The sequence below is a fragment of the Syzygium oleosum genome, unplaced genomic scaffold, assembly GCF_021117445.2.
Source record: "Syzygium oleosum isolate NSW1041296 unplaced genomic scaffold, Sole_v2.1 Sole_v2.15, whole genome shotgun sequence".
In the NCBI taxonomy this organism is placed as follows: domain Eukaryota; kingdom Viridiplantae; phylum Streptophyta; class Magnoliopsida; order Myrtales; family Myrtaceae; genus Syzygium; species Syzygium oleosum.
Genome location: NW_026607499.1, coordinates 8291089 through 8301907, shown reverse-complemented (window position 1 = coordinate 8301907; position 10819 = coordinate 8291089). Strand labels below are relative to the sequence as shown.

At 40.1% G+C, this 10819-nt stretch overlaps 1 protein-coding gene across 1 annotated transcript; it reads left to right on the top strand.

Annotated features, from left to right (window-relative positions):
- Positions 1-1880: 1880 nt before the first annotated feature.
- LOC115675605 (uncharacterized) lies at positions 1881-7047 on the top strand. Its single transcript, XM_030598326.2, has 5 exons — positions 1881-2391; positions 2772-2849; positions 4655-4736; positions 6278-6420; positions 6674-7047. Exons 1-5 carry the CDS (start codon positions 2071-2073, stop codon positions 6881-6883), a joined length of 834 nt encoding a protein of 277 aa, XP_030454186.2. The 5' UTR covers positions 1881-2070; the 3' UTR covers positions 6884-7047.
- The last annotated feature ends 3772 nt before the right edge of the window (positions 7048-10819 follow it).

The following is a 10819-nucleotide window of genomic DNA, read 5'->3' as shown; positions in this document are numbered from 1 at the left end:
TATCCTCGTGTTTTTCTTTTCTTGTTCACAATTATTATGTCCATGTCCACATTAATGTATAAATTCGTAATTCTATATTTACTCTGACATATTTCAATTTCATAATCTGATCCATTTGGATCGACTTATGCCTTTTGTATTCTGCTTCATCTAATTCACACGATTTATGTTCTTTCATTTATTTATTTTTTATGAAAGAGCGCATCTACTCACTCAGGAATATTTCTAAGGTACTTTTTTTGCAAGATCGTTTACCATGATTCATTGTAATATCACAAATTTAATCTGTAACAAGTTATGAAATTTGTGTATTTAATTACGACGATAAATCGTAATATCGCAGAGTGCACACGGTTATCATAAGTGCCCTGACTACGGGCACAACTTTGCTGATGGAAGGACAAAAATACCCTCAACGACCCTATTTTTTTTTTTGCCTTTGCAGATTATTCATATTTAAGGGTGAAGTTCAAATTTTTTTTTTTCTGTAGAAGTGCTTGATTTCACAATCCTTGTTTGGAATTAGTTTTGGAACGAGAAGGGAGAGACTTGGGAAGAACGTTCGACGCATCGCACTCGTGATAAGGCTCCTTCGAGTAAGAGTTCGGCCGTTCATGACGAGGTGGTTGTCGAGCTCTTCCGTCGTGGATTCAGAGCTCGACTTAACCCCAAGTTACACTTCTTGATCAAGTGACAAGTTTTCTTCTATTTGATGTGGGATTCAGGGTGTCACGTAAAACTCTTATATAGCTAATATTTCAAATACGAGTAAACTTTCCTAAAAAACTGTCAATCTCATATGAAACTACTTTGTCAATGATGAATCTCAACGACATTGCAAGTTAGGGTGTCATTAATTCGAGTCGGTATAGTCGACCAATCTTCATTTATCGAGCTCCGAATCGACTCAGAAGAAGTGTTTGAAGCTTGATGAGACTAGACCGAATTAACCAAAAAAAAATTCAGCCTTTAAGTATAACTTTAGCTTGACCTCTGACTTGAGTGTTACTACTGCATAATACATATTCAATTAATAACTTCCATTGGATTTGTTGAGTGGTTAGGCACTTTGGTTTGAGGGCGACATATCCCCCACTCAAATTTCAAGATTTCTCTCGTTTGAGTAGCATACTAATCTCAAAGGTCACACCCACTAGAGTGTGAATTAATAAATTTGGATGGAAGGCTCTCGACATGCATGTACTGAACATGTTGCTCGTGACGAAAGATCTATTTGATAAAAGCAGTTTCGAGCCCGAGCCCGACGACACAGGAGGTGAGCTACCCGAACCGGCCCGAGAATGGAGCCAAATTCGAACCTTGGCTTGTAAGTGAATTGACTCGGAATGTACCCATACAATGCACCTACTTGACGTTGCCTGGTTGTACCGTCCGGGAACGAGTGGAGCTTCAATGTCCACGGGCACGGGCGACGGCCCCTTGTCGTGCCGAATCATGTCCATAATAATTCGAAGATGTCGCGTCGCACCCATCAACGTCGGCCACGTCGACCCTTTTGTCATGAGTCGCGGAAACTGCCAATGGGCCAAAACAATGCAGAGGGAAAATATCTTTGCGATGCGAACCGCCCCACAAAAATCACCCCGAAATTCGATTTCCCCCGAACGAAGATCGTTCTTAATGAAGTCAAACTCACGAGGCCATCGAGCGATATGGTTCCTTTGGTTGCTCATTTCATTTAATCATGCCATTTTTGTTTTTCTTTGAGAGTGGGAAATGAGATACTTCTTCGCGACTAAATTTCAAAATCACGAAATCGATCAAACATGGACAAATTGATCCTATTTCACTTACCATCAGCCAACTTACACAGGTATTTAAGTAGGCGATCTGCGAATATCAAGAGCGTGCAGAGAACGGACCGTCCGGACCGGATCACGTGCAACGTTCCGAAGAGCGAGACTGTTCCTCCGTCGCTTCGCTTTTGAACTCTGCACCGCACCGGCCGCCATTAGCGCGTCGTCTTCCTCTCTTCGCGACGACGCTCGGTTTGATGCCGAGCCGCTGATATTTTCTCCCCCCACTTCGCAATCCTCCCCCCTTTTTGCCATGAATCCGCTGCGGCCTCCGATTCCGCGGCAATCGGAAATCGCCCCGCGGTCGACCCTCCTTCCCTCGCCGCCGCTCCGGCGCTCGGGCTCGAGCTCCCATGGCGAAATGGTGCCCCTCTCCCTGCCCTCCCGCGCTCGGTTCCCGGCCGCGAGGGACGCCACTTCGAGGACCGGGGGTGCTTCGTCGGCGGCCTCCGCGGTGCGGCCGTCGTCGTCGCCTTCTCCGGCGATCGCCTCCGACGTCGGCGCCGGCTCCGGCTCCGGATTGTTCCGCGACTCCCCCGGCAAGTCTGAAGTGTGGGAGGAGAACATAGAGAGGGTGATCGTTTGATCGAGCCGCTGTCTTTCGTTTATTTCACGTGTCTCTGTGTGTGTAGAGGCTGCAGCAGTTTATACTTGCGATGCGCGAAGTTTTTAAGATTATCCTTTTCGGTACTGGTGCTTGATTGACGGCCAATTGTCCGGATTTGATTATAGGAGTTTTGAAAGTGATGAGCGCCTCGCAATTGGCTTTAAACTGTATTCTTAGATTGAGCGCTGTTGTGTGAAGAAGAAAATGAAAAGTTGGTCTTTATGTTTAGGAATCGCAATTCCGAACGTCTTGTTTGAGATTGGTTGCGACACTTTGACGCGACTGGAGCATGACGAATTTCGCACTGTCCTGATGAGATTTTGTTTTTCGCTCGTGTGAATGTGTAGGTCATATATGGATGCCGGTTCATGACGCTTCTCGGAGTATCGGGCTCTTTGGTAGGATCATTTCTATGCTTTATCAAGGTATGCAATTTCAAATTGAGTAGATTGCAATTTTACATTCCCCGCACAATCTCAACTCTAGTTTCGTTTTCACTTGTGGAATTTCGGATATTTCCTCTTACTGTTGGCTGTCCTCATTGCCTTTTGAGAATTAGTTTCCTCTGGGGGAAAGGAAAGAGGAGCAATTTACGAGAGGTTTTGGAGTATATATCTTCATTCGTATATAACCCTTCCCCATGCATACCAACAGTAGTTCTTTATGTACGCCAGACAATGGGAAAAAATCTTGCATCATATGGATTGGCTAGAGCACAAGTCTTTAGATAGATACAGATGTTATAGCCAATGATCTCAAAGCTGGATAACCCGGTGGACCAGCTGCTGCTGGTTCAACCGTTTCAACCACAACTCGTGACAAGCTCTCTTTAAATCTTTCGACCATAGCAGTTCGGGATAAAGATTGAACTGGGTTGTGGACTAATCTGATCTTATCTATTCTAAGATGGCTCCACAAGAGCCATGTCACCTTCACCATCTTAGATATGTACGACCCCATGGCTTGGTCATACCTTGTATCCTGTAGCTCTACTGGTTGAATTAAGTTTGCTAAGTGAGTGAAATAGATAATGCAGGATGGTTTTTATGCTCTTCTACTTAGTCTTTTGCTGGAATAATGGTACAAAGAGAAGGAACAGGGAAGATTGGCTCACATGCTTGCACCCCCATCCTCGGCCGGCCACAGCGGGGGGGGGGGGGGAGAAGAGAGAGATGGTGAAGAAATGGTGCATGGAGCCTTGTTCCCCGTAGAAATACAATCTATGTCCAAGGGGTTAGGCTATAGAAGACATAGAAATGGGAAGAGATAAGGTTTTGTGAGGGCGGTGGTACTATGATATTGCCGAAAGTCCAATGGCGATTTATTAATATAGAGGCACTTGACTTCAATTTGTGGGTCAGGTGGCAAAATGGCCAAAACTTCTGCTTGCAAAAGATAAAGACATGTTGAGATTCTAACTAAAGCATTGGTGATTGAAGAGCATGCTCTGGACTACGTACTGAGCGTTGCTCTAGTACATCAGTTACTTAGAAGTTGCATTTTTAAAGTACTAATGACCTCCATGGTCAAATCAAAGGACAGATTAAACAGTACTCATTCATCTCTGGTTCTTTCTTCGTACTAGTTCTGTAATATTTGGTAAAAGGATATGTAGCACTAGCTTGTATATAATGAAAGCAGGAGACTTTTGTACTGCTTTTAATGATTGATCGTTTGACTAGGAGGAAGAATAGAACCATTGCAAATAATTGAAAGATGTGTGAATGGTGAAATGTTAAGTATAATGGATCTTGCTGTCAATGCTATAGATAATATGTCTTCTTTGTCAAGTTGTGGCTGGCTAAGTCTTGAGAGTTTTCTTTTTCTGTGGAAGTTGAAGTAGCTACTCCATTTCTGTGAAATATGGATGGCTTTTATAATGTTTTCAAGCTGTGTGTGTGTTAGTAAAGTCTTAATGTGGTCTACAGAGATGAGCACTGGCAAATTTCTATTAGCAACTTCTTTGATAATAGAATTTGAGCGGTTAGACAGGTCGGTCAGAGTATTTCCTTCAGCAAAAGTGATTATATTGTTAGAATGTTTAGACATCTTTGTCCATGTCGCAGCATGTGTCGGAGAAAATGAAAATCAGTTAGCGGAAGGTCAACTAATTTTCATCCTACATTCAAATGGCTACAATTTAATAATCCCAAATTTCTTGTTATTGCTGAATCATTGTTTGAATGTCCCATCTGCCTGGTTTTTTTACACGAATTAGTGCCATGTGCAGGGATGTACTTATGTGACCCAGTCTTTTATGGATTACTTTGTGAATCGCAGCAAAGTGATCTTCTTGCTAGTTGAGGCTATTGGTGAGTGAAAAGTATCTGTACATACTAGTTGTCATTATTTTTATGTTGCTGTTATGGTACCCTCTCTCAATTGTGCAGATGTGTTTAACATATTTTGTTTTATCATAGTTTTTTTTTTTTATCTTAATCTCTGTTTTTTGCCTCATTTCTGTCCCCTCCGTTAAAAATAGACTGGTGAAAAACTCGCGCTTTGCAGCAGGTGTCGTTTTTTCTTTAGTTTCTATGGATATTCACTAAATTTTGCTGTAACGATCACCTCACCCTATCCTTTCATACATATTTGGTCGTACATAGATGTTGAGAATAGTTGTTGTGTCAATAGAAGATCGTGATATCGAATCACGTAAGTGAATTATTTCTGATTAAATCAAGAACTATGAAAGTTTTAATTTCCCTTTATTGTATAAACTGCTCTCGGTTGCTAGGATTGATCTCTCGCCCCTTATCTCATGACCCTATGAAGCTTCCCCAAAGGACACCAAATAATGAAATGAGATGAATAGCAGCAAAATATACTTCGCTAAATAGTTGGCTTCATGCTTAAAATTGTGCGTTGTATATGAAAAATATCCAAAAAATAAAGGATGTCATTTCCTTCAAATAATGGAAACTTGTCTAGCAGTTTATGGCAGGAAAATATAAATTAATTTGGAGAAGAAAGATGTTTATCAACAAAAGAAAAGGGAATGAAACAAACAAAGAAAAGAATTAAAGAATGTTCAACTTTTACCATACTTAACGTAATTCATAAGGTGAACAAGTGTCAACACCATACATTTTTAAAACCCTCGTTTATATAATAGTAACGCCTTGAGCGTGACATAAAAATAACAGCTAAAAAGAAAATCCTGTCTGTTTGCATGTTCAATATGATGTACATGTGGAGAAATTGATTGTGAGACAATGATTTTAAAGTTATTGTTGGTGTATGTGTTGCATAGTGTTAAGAAACCAGTGGTTTCATTTTAGGAATATGTTGTGTGTATATGGTGGAGTAAACAGTTTTGAAGATGAAAGTTAAAACAAGCCAGCATGGGATAATGCAAGAAGAACTCCTCTGAGAGCACGAGTACTTAAGACATGGTTAATTTGAAATGGATAATTTCTATTGTATCGTTTGGATAAAAGAATTTGAGTTGTTTGGCCAATGGCGTAACATGACATGAATTATGAAACAAGATGGATGAAACAGCTTGTAATTGGCATCCTGTAGCATTTGCCACTATAGTTTAAAGGTAGATACTTGATTGCCTTTAACTTTCAACTTTCCTGTATTCATGTCGAAGGTACATGATTTAGTCAACAAAACTATTGGTGTCTAAAAAGATCAATTTCAGGGTTATCATATGCTGATATTGTTGATATCGTTACTTTATCTAAAGCGATAAAACCTGCATAGTTGACTAAAGTACATTTTCCAGATGACCGTCTACTCTGGTCAAGTTTACATGGTTTATGTAAATTTGATTTCTTTTTGTTTACTGTTGCTGTTTCGGCTACTTCATGTAATGTGACATGCAATTATTTTTTGGCAATATCAGATGTATATCTTTTAGGAACAGTGATGCTTGTATTTGGAATGGGTCTGTACGAGCTCTTTGTCAGCACTCTCGACATTGCAAAGTCAGTGTCAGGGGAAGGAAACCAACAGAAGTCAAATCTTTTTGGTTTATTCACTTTAAAGGTCAGTATTGTTTTACATATTGGGAATTTTTATTTTTTGATGACCCAGGTTCCTTTCACACTGTCTCAGTTTGTGGGGACAAAAATTTAATTTCTGTAGGGCTAAAAGTGAATTTGTGCTATAAATTGCTACCTGTCTCCTATCAGTTACCAAGAACTAAAAGTAAAGATGGAAGTGATATGTTGCTGCCTTCCCCTTAGACATATGGTCGAAGCGATTCTTTGTTTATGCCTGAATAGCCTTTAATTTGCAGGAGCGACCGAAATGGCTAGAAATAAAATCTGTCAACGAGCTGAAAACCAAGCTTGGCCATGTCATAGTGATGCTTCTTTTGATCGGCTTGTTTGACAAGAGCAAGAAGGCGGCTATACATACTCCGGTCGATCTGCTTTGTTTCTCCGCATCTGTCCTCCTGTCGTCTGGCTGCCTCTATCTGCTTTCCATGCTCAACGGTTCTAAATGAGAGAGTTCTTGTGCATGGTTCAGTGACGGCTAGCTAACGGAGTACTTCTACAAGAAAGATGATGTAATTTTGTGGAATAGGGAACAATACTTGATGTACATGCTTGTATCATACTACCCGTTTATTCGGGGTATCGTACTGCTGATATGTAATGCTATTTGTCCTGTTCTTGCTGTTTTCGAGCTGTAATTTCTTTGTCAATTCCTCCTTAAAGAAGGATGCAGTTGGCATTTTATTTGTCCTAACTTAAGCATGCGCAGCGGTATAGGAGCTAATATGCAAAGAGAAACAACGATGTAGTATCTGATGGAGTGGGGAAGTTCGATAGAGAAAAGTACAATTAAAGCTCATGGCTTTTATTGCTAATGACATAGATGTAATTTCCATCATAATTATGTATGCGTTAGACTCCTACTGTGTATTGGGGCAATGTTTTATGTAGTTAAATCCCGAAGCTTGTAGTGAAGAAATTGTCTAGTGCAGTACCGTGGTTCTCTCTTTTCTGATTTTGAAAGGGAGATTGTCTAGTACCGTGATTTTCTCTTTTTTGATTTTGAAAGGGTTTTTCATGTGAAAATTTGCTTGCCTTCTTCTCTATATTTTCACTTCAAATATTCGCGATCCTAACAATATCCAGAGTATATACGTACCATATGATACCACAAAGAACAATCCTTCATTAGTTTATGTTAAATCTGAGTGGTTTTCTTTGAAAGCTCTGGACTTTCTCCTTCCCGTTGTATTCCATATTTGAGTTTTCAAGGAAGTGGCTGTGATATCACTTCGTTAATTCGATTTGTTTTGCAATCTCCATGCTCTTATATATACGGGTGCGCACAACAGATCGATCAGACAGGGAATCGCCCGATTCGGATCGAAATGGCCAGTTTTGGGTGGTTCTTGAGAGCACCGATCTAATTCCCAAGAGATTTTCGGTTTGATTCCCGGTTTCATGTGTGGTATTGCCCACTTGGACCACCCTTACCAAACTGGCTATTTTTTTTTATTTATATTCTTGAAAATCTGTAAAACTAAAAAATAAAAATAAAAACCCCTCAAGCCTCAAAGTACTCTCTCGCACACAGCTTGAGTCATTCCCTTTCTCAAATCTAAACAAAACCCTAATCCGTGTCGCTTGCCTCACCTCCCTCTAGCTCAACTGTCACGACTCGCTCTGTCTCGCAATCTCACTCTCTCGCTTGACTCTCGCCTACCTCTCTTGCTCTGCTTTTGGCCACTCCACTCTCACTCTCACTCTCGCATCTCATCGAAGTAAATGCTGTTTTTTGCTATTCTTTGTACACCATTTTGGGATTATTTTGATCTCTTCTTGGAATTTTTGTGCTATCATCTGTCTCGCATCTCATCGACTCTCACTCTCTACTTTATTCTTTTCGTAGCTTTGTGACTACCTGCCTCAACAGTACTCTCTATTTTTTTCTTTTTGTAGCTTTCTGACTACCTGCCTCAACAGTCTTCGTACGTCTCATTCATGCCTCGTTACCCAGTTTGTCTTTTTGATGGAAGATTAAGGTCCATCATGAATCACTTGGCTATTTCCTCAGAGATTCGCCCGTCTTTTTTCATTGTCTTCTCTTCCTTTGCCTTGTTTCAATGTTGAAAAAAGAAAGAAACAAAATTCCATTAGTCCACCTGGGAACTAGACTAGATTTTCCGGTCTGATTTCCGGTCCCAAAAATTGGGAACTAGTCCCACAGCTCTGATTCCCGATTCTTGGACGGAAACTGATCATTCCTTGTCACACATTGAGAAAAAAACAAAAGAGAGGAGACAAAGAAGAGTGCTGAGCATCAGTTGTTTTGATTAGTAATTGGGAAAAGGGGGAGATTGCTGATGCTTAGGCACTTAGAAATGTCTTACCACGAGAAAGGAGGATTTGCGAGAGGAAGTTTCAAAAGACAAATGATGAGCTTGGACGTCACAAGGGTAATGGACACTAGGAGAGAGAGATGAAAGTAAAAAAATGATGCTTCACATGTCAACCAAGGTTGACCATTGACAACACCAGGAAAGATTTCCAAATCATTAACCGGAATCAGTGCCTTAAATCCAATCATTTCCCCCCAATAAGCTCAACCCAAAACTACTGCTGCGAGGGTGTTTTTTATTATCAAAGATCAGATTATTGCACCAAATTATGTCGGCGACGGAAAAAGTCATCTTTCACCAACGATTACTGTTACAAAGGCAAAGGAGATTTAGTTTGCATTTTGAAGAAATTGGGCATCAGCTACCTGAAAAGTTAGGTAGCTTTTGCTTGTATATGTACGCTAGTCGTGGTTATCGGATGGATTATGACCTGAGTGATTTCTGATTTTTTCTTCAATATTTAGTGAGGTTTATGGACTTTTTGTTTGTGCAATTTACTCTTTGAACTATCAAAGTTTCACTTAATATAGTCCTTCTATAAAAAACTCTCACCGTTAGTTGACGTGATTATATTTTACTGTTAACTCGACGTTGATTTGCCATCCTGACGTCCACGTGACTTACATATGGATACATCCCCAAAAGAAAGGACAAAAAGGGAAAGGGAAAGGATTTGCTGACTTCGAAAATAAATGTGATAGCCCACATCATAATTTAGTCCAAAATATACTGACATGGTACATGGTAGTCGACATAAAAAAAAATGTACGATATGTGGCGATATACTTAATGGAAATAGTACATTGAATGAAAATTTGGAAGCTCAAGGATTAGATTGAATAAGGAAAAATTATGGGCTGCATTTTTATAACTTTGAAGAAAAGTTCAAGGATAACTTATATCACTACCTCCTTTAAAATTGAACTTTTTAAATTATGCTAGACAGCTGCCCAAGCTGTGGGTATGACCAGTATTACTTTAGTGCGGCCTGTCCATAGGATAAAAAATGCTATGCTCCTTTGATTGCTTTCCATATGTTTCCGATCATAATTATTCCTATGTTGACTCATTAAAATGCTGATGTCACAACTGAAATCAATGCATTTTGACAGATCACTATAAGCAACATTTAGTATTGCCACTCATTATTCAAACATTAGCATGACTCACAAGCGTTTATGCCAATGAAATGTCATACAACAAAATCATGTCATTCGATCCTTTCATTTCGATTCCATTTCTATATTCCACTTATACAATTCAATGCTTTCGACACGGTAATAAAATCATCCACTTAATATTTTTTGACTCAAATAAAATTATATATAAGAATGTCCAGGAAAAGGACACTAGAAGTATTATGATTTTCGCACGGCGCTCATTTCAGTGCCAAAACATTTTGAGCGATCACTTGAGTGCCACTTTTGTAAAAAAACGATAACTTAAGTGTCATCGTTGATTTGTATGGCTAGAATATCATATGTGGCAATTTTTTAAGATCATCTGTCCGACGTGGCTCGCCAGCAAAGTGAGTCAGCTTAAATTAACCTAAAACGATGTCGTTTAATACATGTTTGCCCCAAATTAAGGAAATTGGGGCAAAATCAATTATGTTCTTCAAACCCTAACCCTAACAAATGGTTCTCGTGAAGGGGCTTGGAGTGATGCATGAAGATGCGTCTGTTTGTGCAAGCAAGAGACAAGGGATCCTCTGTTTTTGCAAGCAAGAAGATGCCCATTTAATCTCTCAGATTGACGATGTGCTGTATTGAAGAAGAAGAGAGCGGAGAGCACGAGAAGTCGGCAATCTGAGGCCACCACACTAGATGATGAGTCCTAGCAGATCATGGATGGGTTCAGCAACATCTGGTTGGCCATTGGTCGAGCTATGTGCCTCTGCCAATGCGAGTCACGGTGGCGGCGCAGTCGTCTTCTCAAGGTTGTAGTGGTGTGACCATTACTAGCAGTAGGAGCTCCAGTAAAGATGAAGAGCAAATTAAACTGATCGAGGAGAGAGAGAGAGAGAGAGAGAGAGAGAGAGAGAGA